A 24352-nucleotide genomic window follows, 5' to 3' on the forward strand; every position below is an offset into this window, starting at 1 on the left:
CGGCGCGCGGCGCTCGGCTGGGCTGCGCCGAGACACTCCGGCTGTGCCAGGGACTGCGCTGCAACAAAGGACTTCCGCTGCCGCACAGCCGCGCCTGCCGCACCGCACTGAGCCGGCCCCGCTTACGCGGCGACTCCGGGTCTGCCCACCAGTTCGCCGCGGCGTCCGCCAGCCTTCCCCTCCCTCTCGCCCGCCCACCCACTCCGCCGCTGGCGGCTAGGGGCACCCGCGGTCGCCTGTTGGTTGCAACAAGTTTCTGCGTCGGGGCCGAGGAGGCTGGCACTGCCCGCAGCGGCGCGGGCGCCCGGGCGGCGGCTGGAGCAGCACTCTCGCCCCTGTCCCCTGGGTCGCCTTGGCCCTCCTCCTGTTTGCACAGCTGGACGCCGCTGGGATCCTCCCGACTCCCCCCGGGGGCTGGATGCTGCTCGCCTGTGCCCAGATATCAGACCCCTGCCCCGCAGGGCCCCGCAGTTGGGCCCGCCCCCGCGCTCCACCCTGGACGCTCTGGGGGCGCTGACACCCTCGTCCCGTCCCGCCTGAAGCTCGTCCGCTCGGGGTCGCCCGTTCCCCGCGCCCCTCCACCCCTCCTCGCGCGGGCCCGCCGGCCTGTGGCCTGAGTCACTTCCCCCGCCATGCCCCGCCCGGCCCGCCTCCTGCCCTGGCTCCCGCCGCGCGCGGCCGCCTGCCCCGCGCCCTCACTCCGCTCCCGCCCCATTCGCGGGTGCATCCCTTGCCTGTCCCCACCCAGGGCCGAGGGGGGCACCCGTGCTTTTGCACACGCCAGGGGGAAAGTCCCCGGGGTCACGCGGAGGCGTGTAGGGGAGCCTGTGACGCTCAGGCTTGTCCCCACACTTCCGCCTCCAGTCACGACTGGGGGAACCGTGGCAGAGGCGCCCGAAGCGCTCGCCGACCCCCCGCCTGGGCCACTCCGGCAGCAGGCGCGCACGTACGCACGCACGCACGCGATGCACTCCAGTCCGGGTGCCGCCGGCTCCCCCGGCAGCCAGGTCACGTGGGCCCGGCGCGGGAAGCCGCGCGAGAGCAGCCCGCCGGGTGCGTGAGCGGGCGCTGGCGCGTGCTGTGCGCAGCGCGGGAGCCCGCCCCTCCCGCACGGAGAAGCCCGCCCGCCGCCGCGGCGGAGTCTGGGTAAGCAACGCGGCCCTGCCCCCGTGGGGCTGCTCCGGGCTCAGTCCCTCCCGCCGCGAACCGCCCCGGGCGGCGGCTGCAGCTGCACCGGTCGCGGGACAGATGCAAGTAGCCGGGGACAGGGGTGTTTTTGGTCCGTTGGAGATGTCAGTCAGGGCCCCGGAGGAAATTAGCAACGGCGAGCGAGTGCTGGGCGCGCGGCGCCTGGAGCCGCCCTTGGCTGTGGGCCGCCGCCGGGGCCTAACGCAGGCGGGATGGCGCGCGCGGGCTCTGCACAGCCTTGGAGCCCAACCCGCTGAGGGCCAGGTTCCGATCCGTCAGTGGATGCTAGCTCTGGGCGACAGCGCCAGGCCTACGGCTCTAGCTAGTGGGCGGGTATCCTGATCAGGCTGCGCAGCCATCACTGTCCCCTCCCCCATCCAGTTTGTGAGTACCTAGTTTCTAAGGCAGGTAGCCCCCAACCCTGATCAGTTATTTTTCCCCCACGTGTTTTATTATAGCCAAATGCTTTTTTCTTTTTGGAGTCTTTCCCCATCTTCTCACCGCCTCCCTAGCACTCAATTGGAGAAATTAAGCCGTTATCAGTTGCTTAGGAGACGCACAGCGCTGTACCTGGAACCTGATAGCTAGTGTTGTGTTTTATAAATTAGCTCCCGTATCCCTCTAAGGGATTGAACTTGGCGTTCTAGCAAGTCCTTTAAAAGCTGCGGAGCTGTTGATTGACAGGATTAAAGTACATCTTGGAATCTGGGTTTTCAGAACTGAAAGGGACCTTAAGTAAAATGGAGTTCATCCCTCTCATTTCACAGAAGACACCGGACCTAAAGAGCATAGTGTTGCTTGATCAAGATGATCAAGGTGCAGCCCTTTCAGGGTTAGGCTTTAGGGCTGCAGACACTTTTTGTGCCAGGACGGCAGTGCTGGTTCATCCTGCTTCGGACAGTGTATCCCCCAGAAGTGATTGCACTTGGCTTGCAGGACCTCTCAGGTTGATTGGGAAGTTCGGCCTGGCTATTGAGAGTAGCGGATAGGACAGTGTTTCAGGGTGAGTTGTACGGCAGTGTATTTTGGAACCAAAATCTCACTTTCTCTTCTACACCCCCAACACCAATTCAACTTTATTATACTCACGGGGACAGGCCCTAACACTTATCTATTTTGTTTTTTCAGACTTAGTGTCTTGGTATATAGTCCAGGCTAGTGTAGAATTGGTGATCGGCCATCTTACATCAGGTTCCTGGGTGCAGGGACTACAGGTGTATGCCACCTTGTCTGACCACCCTTTCTTATTTAGTTTAGGCAGCAGTCTTTCAGCAGGTGGGGCATGTTTTAGTTAAGATCAGATCAGTGAGCCACTGCCAGCCAGTGGGATAGACATGAAATATTTCAGGTGACTGGGGTGTAGTTAAGAAGTGGTGAAAACACCGGGGGTGGACAGCAAGAAGAGCACCCCACACACACACACACTAGACACCTGTGCCCAGCCCTGTAATGACGTTTTTTTTTTAGCTATAAATGCCTTGTTGTCGCTGTTTGTTTAGTTTCATATGTTAACCTTTGCCAGCTGTTTTCATAGGTGAATTCCCTAAACAGATGGTATTGTGTCCGTGTTACACCACATGTTTTAAGCCTGCAGAAAGGAACCAGAGAGACGTTCTGACTGTGGTGCCGGTCATTTGCAGAGGAATGTAAGCCTAGATCACTTATCTTCTAAGTCTAGTCAGTGCTCCTTGCCTTGTATCTTGCTCCCACTTGAAGCTGGGAAGGGGGATGAGAGAATGGCCTGTGGCTGATTTATTGGCGCCTGTGGTTGCCCAGAGAGGCCAGGCAGGACTTTCAGCTGCCCTCTGTGCCTCACAGAGTGGAGCTATGTACTTCCACCCTATCTCCTGAGGGGAATGCAAAGGAGCCAGGCTGTCTAGCTGGGAGGAGGGGCCCAAGTGGCTTGGCAGTAAAATATCCTGACCGTGGCTGTGCTGCTGGGAAGTGTTGCATAATGCCCCCCCCCCCCACTGACCTACAGTGATTTATTCCTTGCTGTAGGTGGTGTTTGACCAATTGGTCCATTTTTGTAGTAACAGCTAGCCAAGTGTCGGGAGGCTGTATTATTGTAGATTCCCTGAGAAGAGCAGTACAGGTGTTCCTATCTCGATGACTTGTAAAGTAGTTCTGCTCCACTTCCTGTGCCCCCTTTCTCCTTTCTGCTTATTTATTCCCCAGAGCATGTGAGCCTGAGGCCTCAGAGAAGGCTGAGAAGAAAATACTGCTGCAGTTGGCCGGTGCTGTGCTAACTGTGGACTTAGATCCTTTGATCTCTCCCATCTGTTAGTTAGGTTCCTCAGTCAATTCTTTTTCTCTGGCTGACCAGCTGGTTTGTCAGTTAAAAAGTCCTTACTGTGCTTGTAGGTGACCCAGGTTTGGTTCCCAGCACCCATGTGGTGGCTAACACCATCTGTAACTCCAGTTCCAGGGGATCTGGTTCCTTCTTCTGGTTTCCACAGGCTCCTGCACACATATAGTTTACTTGAATTCATGCAAGTACATACATACAATATGTTCTGCCAGGTCTGGTACACATAAAAAGGTGATGAACACCTTTTTAATCCCAGCACATGGGAAACAGAGGCAGGTGGATCTCAGTGAGTTCAAGGACAGCCTTGTCTACATAGTCAGTGCTAGGTCAGCCAGAGCTACATAATAGGCCCTGCTCACTCCCACCCACCACCCCCAAAAAGTAGAGGAAAAGGTATCGAAAGCTAATATGTGCTATGATTACTAGTTGACTTTTGTTTATACTTGGTTATGCTCTGGGTATTAAACATAACAAAACTGGCATCTTGTCAATGCTAGTCAAAACCTCTACTACTGAGCTATATTATTTCTTCAACCCTTTGTTGGGCTTCTGTTTCCACTTTATTAAACCGTTTTCTTCTCTATTAAAAAATATATATTTAAGCCAGACTGGCGGCACATGCCGTCAATCCCAATACTCGAGAGGCGGAAGCAGGTGGAGCTCTGTGAATTTAAGACCAGCTTGGTCTACAGAGTGAGTTCCAGGACAGCCAAGCAGAGAAATCGTGTCTTGAAAAACCAAACCAAAAAACAAAACAAAAACCCACCTTATTTAGGAAAAATGTTTTCATAGTGATAAATTTTTAAAATTTTCCTACTTCATTGCTTTCCTAGTTATAGATCAAAACCATGTTTTATTGTGAGACACCAAGCTTTTTAGCAGAGGAACGTTTAGCCTGTGCGGGCCCACGTGGGTAGTGTGCTCGTGGCGCTGTAACTCAGACAGGAAATGCTGCTGGAGGTGCGCATAGAGGAAGTGCTGGTGTAGGGGCACAGAGGCTGTAATTGTTCTTGACTAGGTCTGTTCTAGTTTTAGCATCTTTAACTTTCTTTTGTTCTGTTCGGAAGGGGTCTTTAATAAATCAAGAAAAGTCATATCCTTTTTTTCCTATATTAAGATTGTATTTCCAAGATCTGTTGTCTTGGTGCTTTATTAGGCGTGCATGCACACACACACCATGTTAAGAGATGAAAAGGCCGTTGTCTGCCTCAAACTGTCCTGGCGAAGCTTTCTAGAATATAACTGTATCATGCAGTTTGTCTCCTCTAAGATTCTCTAAATTTGTATAAGTAGATGTGTATGGTTTACGACAGATTCTTATCTGAGACTGTATTTTCTGACCTCAAACTCACAGAGATCCACCTGCCTCTGCCTCCAGAGTGCTGGTATTAAAGGTGTGCCACCACCACCCTGTCATAGATGCTTTAAAAAAATGGAAATAGTGCTGTCTTTCCTCATTTCTAACCATCCTGCTGTTGGTTAGTTTAGATCATTTCTGTTTCTTTTACTTGGGTGTGTATGTCTGGGTGTGTGCATGTGAGGTCTAAGGTTGACGGTGTCTTCCTCACTTTCCTCCCCTTATTTTTTGACTGTCTCTCATTGAACTTAAATGAGCTCACTGACTCATCTCAGCTGGCTAGCCAGTGAGCTCCAGGTATTTGCCTGTCTACCGCTAGAACACTAGGAGTCCAGCTGTATATCGCTACACACATTTTAAAGAAATACTATTTTTAATTTTTACTGTGTGTGTGTGTGTGTTCTATGAGAGTCCAGTCCCCTTAAGTAGCAGGTGTGAGATCCCCTGGAGTTGTAAGCTTCCTGGTGTGGGTGCTGGGAATTGAACGCGGATCCTTAGGAAGAGCAGTACTGTCTTTTAACTGCTGAATCATCTCCCCAGGCCTCACCAAACACATTTTTAATTTTTAAAAAAACTTTTTAAAATGTTTTGTGTATGGCTGTTTTGCCTACAAATACATCTGTATACAAGTATACTTGGTGCCTATTGAGGCCAGAAGACAGTGTTAGATCCTCTGCAACTGAAGTGACGATGGTTGTGAGACAGTGTGTGCTCGGGGAACTAAACTCACGTCCTCTAGAGAGGAACAAATGCTCTTAACCACTAAGCCATCTTTCCAGCACCACACACACACACACACACACACACAGGCACACATGCACATTGCGTACCAGGGTGCACCGTGTACACTGGTTGAAGAAAGAAGGTACTCCAAGATGAAATTTTAAGGCCTACATGGCAGCAGGAAGGTCCAGCCTCCCTAAGGGACTGAACCCTAAACAGCCATACAAAGGTGTATTGATTGATTGTTACACGAAGTATTTTCTTATACCAAGGTCCCTAATCTGATATACGTCTTACTAAAGGACAGCTTCGCATGCCCCCGTGACTCTTGTCCTTTATTATGTATCATTTACAATAATATAGGAGCCTCAGGTGTGCCAGAGGTGTCTTGTGACCCAAACTCATTGGCTGGCTGCAATGCCCCTTCAGCAAAACAATTCTGCTATCTTGGAGAACAATCACTTTTCCACAAAGATTCTCCAAGGTCGAAGTACTTCTAAAAACCAGCTGTTCATTCTACTGTTCACCCTGAACAGTGACTCTGCTAACTTCTCACAGCATCTTGGGGATCTGAACCCAGGTCCTCATATTTGAGTGGCAGACACTTCACTGACTGAGTTATTTCTGCAAGTCCTCTGCTTGTTTTCTTTTTGAGATAGGTTTTCCTAAGCGCAGGCCTCAGACTTGCATGAGCAACATATAACTTTCTTAAACTCCTAAAGCTTTTAGTTTAGAGTCATATTTAGAATAATTGTTGGTAATGTATTTATCTAATATAATCGATATAATTCTTTGAAAACTTATGAAATAGTTTCAGTTTTCTTATTTTGCTTATGTGTATGTGCATGTTCCTATGAGTGTGTGCACTACGTGTGTGAAATGTGTATGTGCATGTTCCTATGAGTGTGTGCACTACGTGTGTGAAATGTGTATGTGCATGTTCCTATGAGTGTGTGCACTACGTGTGTGAAATGTGTATGTGCATGTTCCTATGAGTGTGTGCACTACGTGTGTGAAATGTTCTTCAGGGTTTCCTTAGCTTCTTGTTCTTCTAAAGCAAAGGTTACCTAAAGTATCTGCTAGAATCTCCTGGGAAGTTTCTTTTTAAAAAAGGCTTGCAGAGAGAGGTAGGTGTGTGTGTGTGTATGTGTGTGTGCGCGTGCGCATGTGTGTATGATGGCTCAGAAGGTCAAGGCATTTGTTAGACAGGCTGGGTTTGATCCTTAGATTCCCCCATGGAAGGAGAGAAATGATTCTATTCCGACATCTACATACATACTGGAACATGTAGGTTCGTACTCACAGATCATAAAAACAATAAAGATTTTTAAATTTATGTGTATGGGTGTTTAGCCAACACGTAGTATGTAACATTTGTATAGTTCAATGTCTGTAGTATTTGTATAGAGCTGATGGAGGCCAGAAGAAGGCATTGGCTCCCATTGGACTGGAATTATGGACAGTTGTTAGCTGCTATATAAGTGCTGGAAATCAAACCCAGCTGAGCCATCTCTAATAATAATAATTTTAATTATTTATTTTTAAAACTAAGTGATCTGAGGACAGCTCTCTGGAGTTAGTTCTCCTACCACCTTGTAGGATATGGGAATTGGGCACAGGGCGTCACATCTGTGCACATAAGCCTCTATCTACTGAGCAGTCTTCAATAAAATGAAATTAAAGTCTTAGAGCTCAGCACCAGCAATTCTTGGGGTTATTTTGTGATAGGACTTCCCCATCTGCCCAGCTCTGCACAGCCTGTACTGTGTAGTCAGTGATGGGTGCACTGTCCCAGGAGAAAATTATTTCTATACATTCTTTCATTCTTGTTGGGGATAATGGTTATGCTTATGATCCCACTGTTCAAAAACTTGTGGCAAGAGAGTATAGAGTTCGAGGTTAGCCTGGGCTACATAGTAAATCCCAGATCAGTCTAAGCTACAGTGAGATCTTGTCTCAGAATAAAACCAGATGAGTTCATTCATTTCTTAAATAACCAAATGTCACATAGCCACAATCATCTAAAAATGATTACCATTTTACAATTACCAAGTTACAATCAGTATAGAAAGCCTTTTATCATGTAACTCTAGAGATTTTTTTTAACCTTTGTATTTATAGCCATGAGTAAGTAGCTCAATAAAGCTTAACATTTCTGTGCCAGCTTCCTATCTTTTAGTGGTAATTGATTATAAAGTCTGTTAAAGATTCTTGCAGCCTAAGTCCTCTAGGTTATTCTGCCACTGCTGATTTGAGAGTACAGTCCAAAAAAGAGATTTTTCTAAACAAAAATAGTGAATATCATGCTAACTGAATTATCAGCAACCTAGTATCCAATTGTTTCATCATAGTTTAAACTAATCTGGACCTAATTTACTACACTTGAGAAAGTAAAGAAGGCTTTTATAATCTCAGAGCTACTAAACCTGTTATTTAATAACTATTACTTTGAGGGTGAGGAGAGTAATGTGTGGATGGGGAGAACTGGGGTGAATATATGTATGCATGTATGAATTGTCAGAATAAAATATTAAAAACTAATTTAATAAAAGTTTTTTAAAATGAGCCACTCTTTGCCTCTCAAAATAAATCAATAATGATGTTTTTTGTAATCTATTTTACATCTTTTTGCCTCCAAAAATCTTCTTTGTTAAATTTTTTAAAAGATAGACCCAAGCCATCCAGCCTTGAACTCACTATGTAGCCCTGGCTAACATTGAGTTTGCAGCAATCCTTCTGCTTCAGCTTCACAAGCCCTGGGACTACAACTGTGTACTGTCATGTCTGTCTATCAGTTTTTTAAAAATTCTTTTGTTTTTCTTTTTTTGAGACAGGGTTTCTTTGTGTAGCCCTGACTGTCCTGGAACTTAATTAATTAGTAGACCAGACTGGCCTTGAACTCATAGAGAACTCATCCACCTACTTCCGCCACCAGAATACTGGGACTAAAGGCCTATGCCACTACCTGGCTTAGATTTATTTATTTTTTTTTTTGTTATTTTATGCATGTGGGTGTTTTGCCCGCATCTGTGTCTTGGCACCACTGTGTGTGACTGAGGATTGAATTAGCAGAAGGGTCAGTAGTAGAGGTTTCTGTGACTTTGGTGACACAGTGACTGGCTAACACTGTGGTGACTTCTTGCTTGACGAGAAAAGGGGTAGCAGAACAGAACATAGAGATGGAAAGTGAGGGGCTATCCAAGAAATGGTAGGTTGGAGTGGTGTGTATATACATACTTTGAATCTTGTCACTGTGGAACTGGACATGTTCACAGGAGCCTCCAAACAGCACACCTAAGGCCAAAACGTGGCTTTCAGTTGCTGCTCACAATTGAGATAGACCTTGGGAGTGTTCGATTCAGCCAAATTAATTACTAAAATAAAAACTTCTTCCTGGAGGAGTATTACTGAATCTAGAGTCTCTTACATTAATCAGAGTTTATTTTACATGTATGGGTGCTCTACATATATGTGTGTTTATCATGTGCATGCCTGGAGCTCATGGAGTCAAGAAGAGGATGTTTGATGCCTTGAACTGGCCTTAAAAAAGGTTGTGAAGAGCTGGGCGATGGTGGCGCACGCCTTTAATCCCAGCACTCGGGAGGCAGAGGCAGGCGGATCTCTGTGAGTTCGAGACCAGCCTGGTCTACAGAGCTAGTTCCAGGACAGGCTCAAAAAGCCACAGAGAAACCCTGTCTCGAAAAACCAAAAAAAAAAAAAAAAAAAAAAAAAAGGTTGTGAAGGTTGTGTGTTGCCATGTGGGTGCTGGGAACTGAATCCACGTCTTTGGTTTTTAGAGACAGGGCTTCTCCGTACAGCCCAGGCTGTCCTGGAACTTGCTCTATAGACCAGGCTGACCTTGAACTCATAGAGATCTTCCTGCCTCTGCCTCCAAGTGCTGGGATTAAAGATGTGCACCACCACTGCCCAAAGCCAAGTCTTTTACAAGAGCAGTAAGCACTTTAACTGCTGCTTCATCTCTCCAGCCCCTAATCATGGTTTTTAGGATATAAATAACTAGATATGGGGAGGGGGAGACCATCATCCTAGTCATTAAAGATTGACCTCACAGTGACAAAAGTTAGGGGATCAAAAATGTAAAAGGAAGGTTGTGAGCAAGCAGGAAGACTTTGCAGTCCAGAAAAAAAAAAAAAAAAAAAAGGATGATACCAGGCCTAGGTTGAGGAATTTGAGGCAAATGCACCCAAAGCTAGAGGAGAAGTAATGTGCTTGGAGAAAAGTAGGGCAAGAATTTTTTAGACCTGGAAAGAGATCTGAACTCTCATGGAGTAGGTTTAACCAACTAGAAAAGATGGGCATCAGTGATTTTGAGTATAGGTTAATGGGAACCAAATTGTGTATAAATTCCTTAAATAGCTTAATCCTCTTAGTATTTCAGGTTCCTTTTCCTTTCCTGTATGAACCAAGTCATTTTGAGTTAAATGCTCAGCCCTCCATCCTGCCATCTCTGTGCTATTGGAAAGAGATCCCTGCAGCTAACTCCCAGGTTAATCTGGGCTGTCTTCCTTAGCTCTGCAGCTTCCTCAGTGCCCACCCTGACTGCTTCCCCTTCTGTTGTCTCTACTCTCTGGTCAGAAAGTTGGCCTTGGCAGCTGGCCTGCTCTGGGGGGAGGCCACATGCTCTCCTGGTCACCAGCGCTGCTTCCTCTCCCAAGGTTCTTGCCTTTTCCTCCCCTCCTTTGCTTTCCCTCAATTCTAGTGTTTTCCTGTTTGTTTTTTTGTTTTTGTTTTTGTTGTTTGTTTTGGTTGTTTTTTGAGGCACTTTTTGTGTACCCCTGGCTGTCCTGGAAGTAGCTCTGTTGACCAAGCTGGCCTTGAACTCACAAAGATCCTCCTGCCTCTGCCTCCTGAGTGCTGGGATTAAAACTTTACAGGGCCACCACTGGACCTCTGTTTTGTTTTCTTATATCCTTTCTGTTTTCCAAGGATTAACACTTGCCTTTTTGGTGGGGCGGGGAGTGGTAGAGAGTGAACCTGGGAGCTCATGCCTGCTACAAGTCCTCTATCACCGTCTAAAACCCTTTTTAAGATTATTTTTTATTTTGACACAAGGAAAGTCCAAGTTTCCCAAATTGGCCTTAAGCTTATGTTCTATCCCAGGCAAGCCTTGAATTTGTGACCTGCACACCCTGGCATCCAGGGTGGCTTTGATTACAGCATTTCTGTTCCACTAGGCCCAACTCATACTTAGCTTTTTAAGGCTTTTTTCCCCCTCAATTTGGTTTCACCGTGTAGCTCCATACACATTTAGAAACTTCAGTCTTGTCATTTCAGAGGCCTCCTCCCTCTTTGGTCCCACTCCTTCTAGAGCTGTCTCTGCTCATCACCAAACATTTCCACTTCCTGTTCCTGGAGCAGACACTCTGGACCCACTGCAGAGGAAACCTCTACTAAGCCAGTTCCTGTGGCTAGCTCTGCTGTCGTACCTCTGTATCAGCACCAAGAACATGGCAGTTACTCTGAAAATGTTTTCTGAGGAAATGCATGACATCTTCTAGTAACCCAGCCTGGAGTTCTGAGACTCACCTTTAACTCGCAGTCTGTGGTTGGCGGTATCCGGTCTGCTGCCAAGTTGTGTCAGCTCTGTTGGATCCCTGGTGTTCTCCCTTATTTCCACTGCCATTATGTGGTTCCTAGTTGGCTCCTTGACGGACGGACCTGGCAGTGGTACTGTCTAGTGCAGAGGTTCTCAACCTCCCTGGTGCTGTGACCCTTTAGTACAGTTCTTCATGTTGTGGTGACCCCCAACCATAAAATTATTTTCACTAATGCTCCATAGCTGTAGTTTTGCTGCTGTTATGAATTATAATGTAAATATCTGTTTTCTAATGGTCTTAGGTGACCCCTATGAAAGGGGCATTTGACCCCAAAAGGGTCATGACCCATAGATTGAGAACTGCTGGACTAGTACTTAATGAACACTTACTGTGGGTTACACTATTTATTCAGTCTCTTCTCCCCCCTACATCCCCTGATTAACAAAGTCTTACTGTGTAGCTCAGGCTGGCATTAAACTCCAAACCCTTCTGCCTCAGTCTCCCGAGTGCTTACAGGTGTGTGCTACCACACCTGCCTTCATATGACAACTCTCAGGAAGATACTGCCATTATCCCTAATCTGTCAGTGAAACTGAGGCCCAGAGAGTTGAGTGTCCTGTGAAGATCAGACCTAGTGGCAGAGCTGAAACTCTTAAGTCGTTGGATTTCAGAGGCTAGGCTTTCAGTACTGTGCTCTTCCTGCCACAGCAGAGAGAGTGGCATTGCTGTTCTACAGGAGCGTTCCCAACACAGCTGGGCACCTTCAAGTACAACTGCCCCGGGGTGCTTATACTTGGATCCTCAATGAGCTGAGCCTGTGTTATTCCCCCTTTATATTGAATTGAATTCTTCTGATACCAAAATATCACACCCCTCCCGGTAATGTTACTCAGTTTTATCTGTCTGCCCGTTGAAGTAACACCAGGTTGAACATCTTAACTTTCATTGTGTTCTCTGTACTTATCTCCAACTTTCCTGGTGACACTTTATCACTCTTGTAATATGATTGTTGTTCTGTGTTTTATCTCCTGGTTAGCCTGTATTCTTGACTTTATGTCATTTTTTTCTGTCTGTAGCCTGGAATAGAACATGGTTTTGAGTGTGTGTGTGTGTGTTTCAGTGAGTACTGAGGAAGTGAAAAATTTAACTGTCACTCAGCCCATTAACCACAAGACCTTTACATTGTAGCTTTTTTGTACTGTTTCCCATTTCTGTACGGCTCCATAGCTGGTTTTGCCAATGCACCATATATGTAGGAAAAGCTGGTGAAAATGCCTATGGTCCAAGAATTTGGTGGGGGTTTTTGTGAAGCTTTTTTTTTTTTTTTTTTTTTTGACAGATGAGCTAAAGTATTACACCTTGAGCCATTTTGTTGATTCTAAAGTGTTCTTATATGCTGGAACTTCAAATATAGGGCTTTAAAAAAAAAATCTCTGTGTAAATTGGTGATGTTTTAGAACCAAATGTGGGATTGTAAGTAGTACTTTGGTCAGATAACCCCTTAGAATAATACCCACAGTTTGCAGTTGGTTTTTTTGTTGTTTTTTTTTTTCTTTCTTTTTTATTGGTGTTTTAGCCTACATGTATAAATGTGTGAGGTTCTGGATCCTGGAGTTATAGACAGTTGTGAGCTGCCATATGGGTGCTGGGAATCGAACCGGGGTCCTCTTGAAGAGCAGTCAGTGCTCTTAACCACTGAGCTATCTCTCTAGTCCCAACAGTTTTGGTGTTATTTTAGAGGATAGGCTCAAGTTTCTGTGCCTTCTATTTATTTATTTCAGTGATGCTGAAAGTTTTGGGTTTTTGTTTTGTTTTGTTTTGTTTATGACATGGGGAAAGGCCAGCAGGATGGCTCAGCATATAAAGGCCGTTGCTGTAGAAGTCGGTGGCTTGAGCTCTAGAACTTCTCCCACACAGTAGAGAGCTAATTCCACAGCACTGTGCTCTGACCTTCCCATGGACACCCCGATACTCATGCCCCCTGAAAATAGAGTAATAATAATAATAGTGAACTTTGAAGTGAGATGACTTAGCAGTAAGGATGCTTACTGACAAGTCTAACAAGCTGAGTTTGAACCCCTGGACCTACATAGTGGAATTAAAGAACCATGACACTTCTGTAGACTGTCATATTATTTCCACATGTGTATTGCATGCTTGTACCCAATACGTATACACACAATAAATACATATTAAAATATTCTTGTAATTTATTTACCGTTGCATATGTGGGTACATGACATCTTTAGGTGTGGAGGTCAAAAGCTGCAGTTAAGACTTTTTTGCAGGACATCTGGTTTGTTATGTCAGTGCTGGGATCTGAAATCCAATCTTATTGATTGAGCAGGAAGCACTGTTAACTGCTGAGCCATCTCTCTAGCCCCATAATAATTTAAAAATGTGGGGTGATAGAGGGTTAGAGTTTTGTTTTATTGGAAGATGAGTGGAGAGATTATTAAATAAACAGGGAATAAAGGCAATAAATGAGGAGTCTGGAAAGTTGGCTCAGCAGTTAAGAGCACTTGTTACTTTGGCAGAGGATTTGGGCTCAGTTCCCAGCATCCACAGGACAACTTAAAACTCCAGTTCCAGAGAATGCAGCACCCTCTTCTGATCTTTTTGGCACTGCATGTGATACACAGACATACATGCAGGCAAACACATACACATAAAATAATTCTAAGAAACACACACAGAAAGAGATTGCTTGTACTGCTCTTGCAGAGGACCCAAGTTTGAGTCCTAGCACCGACATGGAGTGACTCCCAGCTGCTGGGGGGTCCAAACCTCCAAGAGCATCTGCACTCATGTCCAGTATCCACACGCAAACACATGGACACATAGTCTGAAAGAAATAACATCTTTTTAAAAACGTAATATGAATATAGAGTTAAAAGAATAAAAGCTGTGGGATTCCTGACATGTAATTGTTTGTGTAAAGTAGCATCCTTTGACCAGGGATACTGCCCTGCCCAGGAAGAATGTGGTGATGTATGAGAATCAAAAGCACTAAGTTCAAAATGGTGCTTACCTTTGGAGGCAAGATAGGTAGGGGTAAGATGAGGATGTGCCAAGGGGTTTCCGTCATGTGTGTAATGATTACTTCTTGCCTTCATACTGGGTGGGTAGGTCTTTTATTTTTTGTTCTCTGTACTACTTGCTTATCCAAAATGTTTCTAGTTTTAAGTTCAGGTAGCCTCTCACCCCTACTCCTTGGTTCCTCTCCCAAAATTGTTCAGGAGTCAAAAATCTACTGATTTGTCTGAATCTTTCCAGTGATATATAGATGGACAGGAATTACATTAATGTAAAACTATTTCTCCCATGTTTAAAAGTCCTTTTTACAGTTTTCTTTCTGTAGTTTTATACATATGTCTTATAAATATATCTTAGAGATTATATTGTATCAATATATAGTTTTTAATGAAAGTGACTCTTTGTCAGCAATAATATTATTGGCATTATGCTATATTTTGAACTTTATTTGCTAATGTATATATTGCTTTTGTTGTATATCATCTGCTTATCCAGCAGGAAATCCAAGTTTTTCCCTAATTCCTCTTTACAAATATTCCTCAAGATTCCCATGGAGGTTTTATCTGTAGTTCTTCTCTAGTTTGTAAGTCATGTTCCCTTTTAAGGAATGAATATGGGGGCCAGGCGGTGGTGGCTAATGCTTTAATCCCAGCACTTGGGAGGCAGAGGCAGGCAGATCACTGTGAGTTCGAGGCCAGCCTAGTCTACAAGAGCTAGTTTCAGGACAGGCTCCAAAGCAACACAGAGAAACCCTGTCTCAAAAAACAATACAAAACAAAAAATGAATATGGGAGGGCTGGAGAGATGGCTCAGCGGTTAAGAGCATTGCCTGCTCTTCCAGAGGTACTGAGTTCAATTCCCAGCAACCACATGGTGGCTCACAACCATCTGTGATAAGGTCTGATGCTCTCTTCAGGCATGCATGCAGACAGAATATTGTATACGTAATAAATAAATATTAAAAAGAAAAAAAGAATGAATATGGGGAGGCAGATTTGGCTTCAGAGCTCGGGTTTGAGTCCTCTGTTTCTGGTCTTGGGTGTTGGTTCATTCAGTTCTTAATCTGTAAAGGGAATTTAGTATTTCTTTGCTTCTGAAGTTCTGTTAAGACACAGATAGAATATTGTATACATAACAAATGAATAAATAAATATTAAAAAAAAGAATTGAATGAGAGCCAGGTGGTGGTGGTGCACACCTTTAATCCCAGCTCTAGTGGCATTTTATTTGTGTTTTAATAAATAAAGCTTGCCTGAAGATCATAGAGTAGTAAAACAGCCCCACTGGTCAGCCTTACAGACCAGGTAATGGTAACACACACCTTTAATCCCAGTAGCCACACTAGTTGCCACAGAAGTCGGGCAGTGCACGCCTTTAATCCCAGCCCTAGAGAGGAGTATAAAATGGGAGGAGACAGCTCTCAGACACAGTCTCATTCTGAGATTCCTGGAGGCAGGATCGCCATTTTCAGACTGAGATCGAGGTAAGAGCCAGTGGCTGGCTGCTTTGCTTTTCAGGTCTTCATGTTGAACCCCAGTTTCTCTCTGTGAGTTTTTATTAATTGTGTTTCACCTAGCACGGGAGGCAGAGGCAGGCAGATCCCTGAATTCTAGGCCAGCCTGATCTATAGAATGAGTTCCAGGACAGTCTCCAAAGCTACAGAGAAAGCCTGTCTTGAACCTTCCCCTCCCCCCCAAAAATTGAATGGGTTAAAGTGCCTAACACATGGGAAGTGTTGTAAAGTATTAGCTATTTTTCCTATTTCTTTTGTATTGTTGATTACTCCCTTGCCTGATATTCATGCTGCTGCCAATCTCTCGATGGATAACTCCGCCTTCCCCCACTGACCTCCTCAGGCCTTAGTTTCATTTTTGGAATCTGCTTTTTCTTATTACCTTTTTTTTAGACTGGGTTTCTCTGTAGCTTTGGAGCCTGTCCTGGAAACTAGCTCTTGTAGACCAGGCTGAACCTAAACTCACAGAGATCCGCCTGCCTCTGTCTCCTGAGTGCTGGGATTAAAGGCGAATGCCACCACTGCCCGGCTGGAATCTGCTTTTTCAAAGCATGTTCTCCTAGTCTCTGGTGACCCCCATTGAACTGCAGCTGCCTTCTCCCTACAGCACCAGGGCTGTTGGCATAGCTGGGGAGAGAAGGTGGCGAAGTGCAGCCTCCCACCTGCCTAGAACTAACTTTGCTGTGTCTTTACTAGTCAGAGTCACAATCACATAGTTTGTCTTGGCCAGAGCTGGCGTGCATATCCTTGTGCAGAGTATTCCCTTAGGCTCCTTTGCCGTACTCCATTTTCTTACCTGGAGAATCTGCATCCAGGTAGTGTCCGAGTCTAGCTGAGAGGAGGTCAGGTAGGCTCTTTCTCGTGAGCTCCCAGGCCCCATATATACTGCGGTATGACTAAGTTCCATAGACTTAGTCATACACTCACCTGGTGTAGATGAGATCCTGGACTCGTCCCCAGAACCTTGAGGGAAGTATGTGTGAGGCTTGCCTGGCATGTATAAGGCCCTACGTTTGATCAGATACATATACACACCAAAGAAACAATTACATAGAAAGGGAAGAACATTTTTCTTACTCATGTGTCACTCAAGCAAAGCTACCTTCTTAACGTGGTTAAAAAAAAAAAAAAGAGCCGGGCGGTGGTGGCGCACGCCTTTAATCCCAGCACTTGGGAGGCAGAGGCAGGCGGATCTCTGTGAGTTTGAGACCAGCCTGGTCTACAAGAGCTAGTTCCAGGACAGGCTCCAAAGCCACAGAGAAACCCTGTCTCGAAAGAAAAAAAAAAAAAAAAAAAAAAAAAAACCATGTCTTACAGTTCAGTAGAGTTTATCTCAGTTGTCATAATGGAATGGGTTTGATGTTAGATAGGGTGTGAGGTTAACAGTGTTGAGTATTTTCATTTAAAATTAGGCCTTAATGCCCTAGGTTTATGTGAACTGTAACTAGTTTTGTGTATAAATATATGTATATGTAATAGATATTTATGTATAAGTATTTTTAGATATGTATAAACACATCTATACATCTGATTTTTCTCAGAGCCACAATGGATACTGCTAGCCATAGCCTTGTCCTTCTGCAACAGCTGAACATGCAGCGAGAATTTGGTTTTCTGTGTGATTGCACAGTTGCTATTGGAGATGTTTACTTCAAAGCCCACAGAGCGGTACTTGCTGCCTTTTCCAACTATTTCAAGATGATATTTATTCACCAAACAAGGTAAGAATATGCTCTTGTAAATGGGAAGAATTTCTAATATTGTGATACGTCTTACTATAATATCATTTAAGGGACTGTTATGGGGTAGCTAACTTTATATATGAGTAATTGATCTCAGTACTTAGTATCTATGGTAGAACATATTAATGAAAACAAGTATAAACAAAATTGATTAGGGCTTGGCCCAGCCTGGTGTGGTGGTACAAGTCTTTAATCTTACCGCTTGGGAGGGACAGGCAAGTGGATCTCTGAGTTTGATGCCAACTTGCTACATAGTGAGTTCAGTCCAGCCCAGGCTACCTAATGAGACCCTGTCTTGAAAAAACATCCCCAACAAAAAAGACTTAGCAGTGCCCAAACACTAATCCTATAATGCTGCGTACTCCACTGTTTTCCAGGTCTTAGGGAAAAGGCAGCTGAGCCTGAGCTGCTGAATGGCCTATCCAGGGCTAACCAGCTGATCAGTTGGGCACAGTGTAGCTCTGTCTGAAGCTCACCTTCTGCTGTAAGCGCCAGGCTATTGATTTCTCGTGCGGCAGCACCGCAGTGTCGCAGCCTGCCATCACATTCCACACCACCAGCCAAGATCATTTGCTTCACATGTTTGTTTGGTTTGTTCTTTTTGATCCTTTGCATTTTTTTAAATTTAGGTAACATGGGAATTCAAATTCTTAGCTCTGGGTAAAGATCAATTTTAGTCTAGCGGTAGTCCATCCTAGAACATTTCCATATTTATTCATTTGCTTATTTATAAATTTTGAGATAGCATCTCACTAAGTTGCCCAGGCTGGCCTTGAACTCACTCAGTATCCCAGGAGGACCTTGCACTTGAGAACATCCTGCTTTGTTTTGTTTTGGCTGCAGTCTCCCTTTAGTCCACGTTGACTGACTGACTCTTTTGCTGTTAAGCCTAGAGGAAAGCAGAGGGCATGACAGAAAAGCTGCCCACTTCCTAGTAGGCAGGAAGAAAGCAGAAACAGTGCAGACAGAGAGAAGTAGCCCTGGAAGATATGTTCTTAGTAACTCTTCTTCCACCTTGGCCCCATCTCCTAGTTTCTACCACCTACTAGTAATGTGTGGACTGATTAATACACTGATGAAGCCAGAGTCCTCATGACTCAGTCACTTCCTCAAAACCCATCAGTTGGCTACCAAGTCGGCACATGAGCCTTGAGGGGACAGTTCACATTCACATCCTGACACTCAGCTTTCTTGTCTGTTAAATGCTGGAATAGTGTACTTTCCTTTCGGGTATTGAAAGATTAAATGGATTAGTAAAATTAAAATGCTTAGAACAGCCAGGTGTGGTGGCACATGCCTTTAATCCCAGCACTGGGGAGGTAGAGGCAGGCAGATCTCCCAGTTTGAGGTCATCCTGGTCTACAGAACAAGTTCCAGGATAGCTAGAGCTACAGAGAGAAACCATGTCTTGGGGGGAAAAATGTGTAGGAACAGAGATTTGCTGTTACTAATGTGGTGTCTAACGTCAGGGTGTATTCAAAGTGAAAGAGTTCTAGCAGGCCTGTTTTGAGACGTTTGGAACAGACTTTACAAATGAGAAATCGGGAGCCCTTCAGGTGTTGCAGAGGAATAATATAAGATGTATTGCAATCAAGGGGAAATGGCAAGGATCGAGGTTAGGTAGCTAATGCTAGTAATCCCAGTACTTTAGGTACAGAGACAGGAGGATCACTGAGTTTGAGGCCAGCCTGGGCTATATTGTAAGTGTCAGGCCTGAGCTACATAGTAAGACCCTGTCTCAAAAAATCAAAATGAAACAAAAGTGGTATAAAAACATTTATAGGTATGAAGCAAATGTGGTCACCAAGTCAACAGAGTAGATGAGGTGATCAGAAAGTGTGGCACAGTGCAAAGATGGGGTCGGAATGTTAGCCAGGTAATGGGAAGTCCTTTCTGCTAGAGGAGTTTTGTCTCTGCTATGACACTGTAGATCACATTCACCCCTCAGCCTTTGAGCTGTGATTTGTGAGTTTAGAAGCAGTGAGCATCTGACTGAAGCCCCTGTTGTGAGCTAGGTGCTGTCCAAACACAGGTATTGGGAAAGGTGAGGCCTGCCCTATGTTGTCTTTGTGTTAAGCAGCTAAACTCCAGATAATAGAATTCTGAACTTATATCCCCAAAAATGCTTGTCACACAACATGCCAGTTAATAGACAGCGCAGAACAAAAAGCATAAAACCTAAGAGAGGAAGCAGGGATCCCCAGATCCTGGGGATAGAGAAAGTGGATTGCAATATGCTGAGTCCCAGTGCATCCGACTCTGAGAATAAACATCTGCTCAGGGAAACTGAGTCCACTGATGCTGTCCATGCTTCTGCACCTGCATGATTTCCTTAGCTGTTTCCACTCTAACTTTACAGAGCTTTATTCTGTTTTTCTGTCTAGTAGCCAGATTGAGTTTGAGATTACTATAGTGTTTTTCAAAATTATACCTGTGTTCATTTGTGATTTAAAGATTTAGAAGCCAGGGCTGGAGAGATGGCTCAGAGGTTAAGATTTAGAAGCCAAATAAACTTAGCATCATTTACGTCTTAAATTTTAACAATTTTATTAGATTCCTTTAAAAATATGAATACTTGGATTGGTTTTGTTTTGTATTGTTTGTTTGATTGTCATTTTGTTTGTCTATTTCTATGAGTGTTTGCCTGCATGTTGTGAGTGGGTCCTCTGCCAGAGCAGTTAATGCTCTTAACCACTGAGACATCTCTCCAGCCCCTGGTTTTGGTTTTTGATGTAGGGTCTCATTATAATTAACAGTTTTAATCATCCAACTTAATGGCAGTAATTACATTGATAATGTTCTACCTGTAACTATCACTGTTTCCAAAGCATTTTCATCACCCTAAACAGAAACACTGTACCTTTAAGCAGTAACTTTCCGTTTTCCTTCAGCTGCCTATAACTACCCCTTATCTAACTGTAGGTTTCCCCCACCCCATGTCTCTGTCCCTTGTATATGGTTGTTTGCCTGCATGTCTGTCTGTGCTCCAGTTGCATGCCTGATGCCCACTAAGCCAGAAAAGGGCATTGGATCCCCTAGAACTGGAGTTACAGACAATTGTAAGCCACACATCGGTGCTGGGAATGAAACCAGATCTTCTGGAAGAACAGCAATTTTTTTTCTTTTTGTTCCACTGAGCCATTTCTCCAGCCCAGTTCTGTCTCTTTAAATGTGTTTGCCTTAGATGTTTCTTTTTCTTTCAGGTTGTTTTTTTGTTTTGTTTTGTTTTGTCTTTTCTTTTTCCTTTTTTCTTTTCTTTTTTTGAGACAGGGCTTCTTCTTGTATCCTTGGCTGTTGATGAGTGCTGGGATTTTGAAGGCATGTGCCACCATGCCCAGCTTTGTTTTAGCTATTTCATGAACATGGTACCATACCGTTTTTTAACTTTTTTGTCTGACTTTTTTTCATTTAGCTTGTTTTTAAGAGTTCAACCTTGTTATAACACACACCAGAATTTCCTTACTTTGTTATGGTAGAATTATATACCATTGTATTTTTTTAAAGATTTATTTATTTATTTTATGCATGAGTGCTCTGTCGGCATGCCTAACTTTATGCCAGATGGAGCATCAGATCCCACTGGAGATGGTTGAGAGCCACCATGTGGTTACTGGGAATTAAACTCAGGACCTCTAGAAGAATAGGTGATACTCTTAATCGCTGAGCCATCTCTCCAGCCCTATACCATTGTATTTACAGCCCCATTTCATTTATCCCCTTTTTTCCTCTTTTTGAGGCAGGGTCTGTCTAGTAGCCTTGACTGTTCTGGAACCTACTTAGCTCAGAGCAGCCTTAAACTCAGAGACTCTCCTGCCTCTGTCTCCCCAGTGCTGGGATTAAAGGCTATACCACTGCACTCGGCTGCATTCATCTTTTGATGGATATTTAGTTGTTTCCAGCTTTAGCTACTGTCAATAATGCTGCTCTGAACACCACCATGTAAGTGTCCTTTTGAGTCTCTGTTCCTTTAATGTGTTCAGTGTAAAAGCAGAGGACCTGTTTTAGTCTCTAGTTTTCTTTTTTCTTTCTTTTTTTTTTTTTGAATATTTATTTATTAATTATGTATACAATATTCTGTCTGTATGTATGCCTGCAGGCCAGGAGAGGACACCAGACCTCATTACAGATGGTTGTGAGCCACCATGTGGTTGCTGGGAATTGAACTCAGGACCTTTGGAAGAGCAGGCAATGCTCTTAACCTCTGAGCCATCTCTCCAGCCCCTAGTCTCTAGTTTTCTGTCCTCTCACCTAGAACAGATGCTACTGCTTAGGAGTCTCTCAGTGTTGCAGTAATCTGAGTATCCATCTGTGTTTCCTGTGCTGGCCAGTAGACTGGATGCACAAAGGTTTGTGGATGGACCATAAAAGCAGTTAGGATCAGAAACTGATTTCTTGTTACTATATTTCATCAAGGCAGATTGCCAGATTTAAACCTCAGGAAGAATTTGTCTTAACCTAAGATTGCTAGAAACCAAAAGGCCAACTAGGTTGTGTTTCATTTCATTGGGTTTGTTTTTGTTTTAACAGTGAATGCATAAAAATACAACCAACTGACATCCAGCCTGATATATTCAGCTACTTGTTGCACATTATGTACACAGGAAAAGGGCCCAAACAGATGGTGGACCACAGTCGTTTGGAGGAAGGGATCCGATTTCTCCATGCTGACTACCTTTCCCACATTGCAACTGAAGTGAATCAAGTGTTCTCACCAGAGACTGTGCAGACCTCAAATCTCTATGGTATTCAGATTTCAACAACCCAGAAAACAGCTGTCAAACAAGGGCTGGAGATGAAAGAAACTCCTCCTAGTAGCAGTGGGAACAGAGCTGCTGTCCAAGGTGACCACCCACAGCTGCAGCTCTCCCTTGCAATTGGGCTGGACGATGGGAGTGCAGAGCAGCAGAGGGCCCATCCTGCTGCCCAGGCCTTGGAGGAGCACCAGAAGCCCCCGGTGTCCATCAAACAGGAGAGATGTGATCCAGAGTCTGCGATCTCTCAAGGCCTCTCCTCGTCCTCATCAGAAGTGACTGGCCCCTCTTTTACAGAAAACAGTATCAAAGTCCACTTATGCCATTACTGTGGGGAGCGTTTCGAATCCCGTGGTAACCTGAGACAGCACCTCCATACCCATGTGTCTGGATCTCTCCCGTTTGGTGTCCCTGCTTCCATTTTGGAAAGTAATGACCTTGGTGAAGTGCATCCACTTAGTGACAGCAGTGAGGCTCTTGACTGCCGGAGGCTTAGCTCCTTCATTGTCAAGGAGAAGGAGCAGCAGCAGCCACCACCAGAGCACTCGAGCCGGGGTCCTGCGGAGCCTTTACAGATCAGTCAAGTGTCTTTGATCTCCAAAGACACAGAGCCAGTAGAATTAAACTGTAATTTTTCTTTTTCAAGAAAAAGAAAAATCAGTTGTACTATCTGTGGTCATAAATTTCTTCGAAAGAGTCAGTTACTGGAACACATGTATACTCATAAAGGTAAATCTTACAGATATAACAGGTGCCAAAGGTTCAGGAATTCACTGGCCCAGAGGTTTCAGCAGTATTGTGACAGCTGGCCCGATGTCCCCCTGAAAAGTTCTCGCTTGTCACAAGAACATTTAGACTTGCCTTGTGCCTTAGAGTCGGAGCTCACACCGGGAAGTGTGGATACCATCCTTGTCGAGTAGCAGCTTCTCCTTTAGAATTTTATACCAGTCTTGGAAAAGATTCATACGCCATTTTAAATTCATAAATTATTTACTTCCTCGTGGTCTGTTGACTTAAAATAATCTGTCCCTGGTTTTGAGGTTTACATACCAGTTCTTATTATAAGACATGGTTATCAAATGTAACTTTCCAATTATCCTATGAACTTTTCTATAAATTAAATAATTTGAAAATCAGAAGTCAATGTATAAACTTCAAAGTGACTGATTATTTATAAAATCTCTTGTTTTTCCAGGTTACAGAGTCAGTAAAATGAACTTGCATATGAAACAGATGAGATCTGTTTTAAAGAATGTTTTATAGTCCAGGATTGAAGCTCATCTGTAGTGGACTTGCCTACATGTGTGAGGCTCTAGGCTCAGTCTTCAGCGCACACACGTGTTCACAGACAAACTTACTTAAAACCGTCACTCTTGTCTCATGTTTCATATGAATTATGTCCTTATGAAAATGACTTTTAAATATTTTCTGATATATAGGAAATCAGTAGTTATTTTAATGTATAACTATATATATTATAATGTATAAATGTATATTATAATGTTCTAAGACATGGCTATACCAAATCACAAGTAGTTTTAACTGTCTGCTTCCTAGTACCCCAGCCTCTTACATGGCCTCTTATTTAATTAACATCAAGTATACCTCATTTTTAATAAAAAATATTCCAGCTAGAAGAAAGGACTGGAGAAGCCAGTGCTAAGGAAGTCTTGAGCAGAGAAACCAGTTCATACATATATCCAAGCACAGAGGCGGGCTCTGAACCATCCCTGGGCCAGTAAGCACAGCTACTTTGTCTTTACACACCCAAGGGCAGTTTCAGATTTCTATAGCAAGAGGTTTACCTAGATTTGAAGAGAAAAATAAGATACAAACCATCTCCCTAGCTTACCGCAGCAGAATTGTCCAGGTTGTCTGAGTCGATGGTAATTTTCTGAAAGTCACTCTTAGAGGTGATTTTGCAGTAGTGTGGCTTTCTCTTCTTCTGTTAGTAAAACCAGTGAAGTAGATACATCCAGTGTTCCAGGCCTATTTAAGACTTATGCTGGCAGCTCTCCTTTTGTGAATATACTTAACTTCTCTTCTATAGTGGTGACACTTAGAAACCTAATACCCCAGAAAAATTGAAGTTGATGGACTAAATGATGGATTTACTGTACCTAAAAAGTAGCCCATCAAATTTCATTGTTTCTGAAGTGTTTAAATTTGAAGC

The 24352-nt window shown here is 44.2% G+C and overlaps 1 protein-coding gene across 6 annotated transcripts; it reads left to right on the forward strand.

Annotated features, from left to right (window-relative positions):
- Positions 1–843: 843 nt before the first annotated feature.
- Positions 844–23318, forward strand: Zbtb25 (zinc finger and BTB domain containing 25). Of its 6 annotated transcripts, none has more exons than XM_057783229.1 (4): positions 1167–2191; positions 15507–15656; positions 17228–17407; positions 21956–23318. In XM_057783229.1, the coding sequence occupies exons 2-4, from the start codon at positions 15577–15579 to the stop codon at positions 23097–23099; spliced, it is 1404 nt and encodes a 467-aa protein (XP_057639212.1). In that variant the 5' UTR covers positions 1167–2191; positions 15507–15576; the 3' UTR covers positions 23100–23318. The 6 variants fall into 6 exon arrangements, with proteins under 6 accessions (XP_057639215.1, XP_057639212.1, XP_057639213.1 ...); XM_057783230.1 differs by having other exon boundaries at positions 15510–15656; XM_057783232.1 differs by lacking the exons at positions 1167–2191; positions 15507–15656 and adding an exon at positions 844–1146.
- The last annotated feature ends 1034 nt before the right edge of the window (positions 23319–24352 follow it).

The sequence above is a fragment of the Chionomys nivalis genome, chromosome 10, assembly GCF_950005125.1.
Source record: "Chionomys nivalis chromosome 10, mChiNiv1.1, whole genome shotgun sequence".
NCBI lineage: Eukaryota > Metazoa > Chordata > Mammalia > Rodentia > Cricetidae > Chionomys > Chionomys nivalis.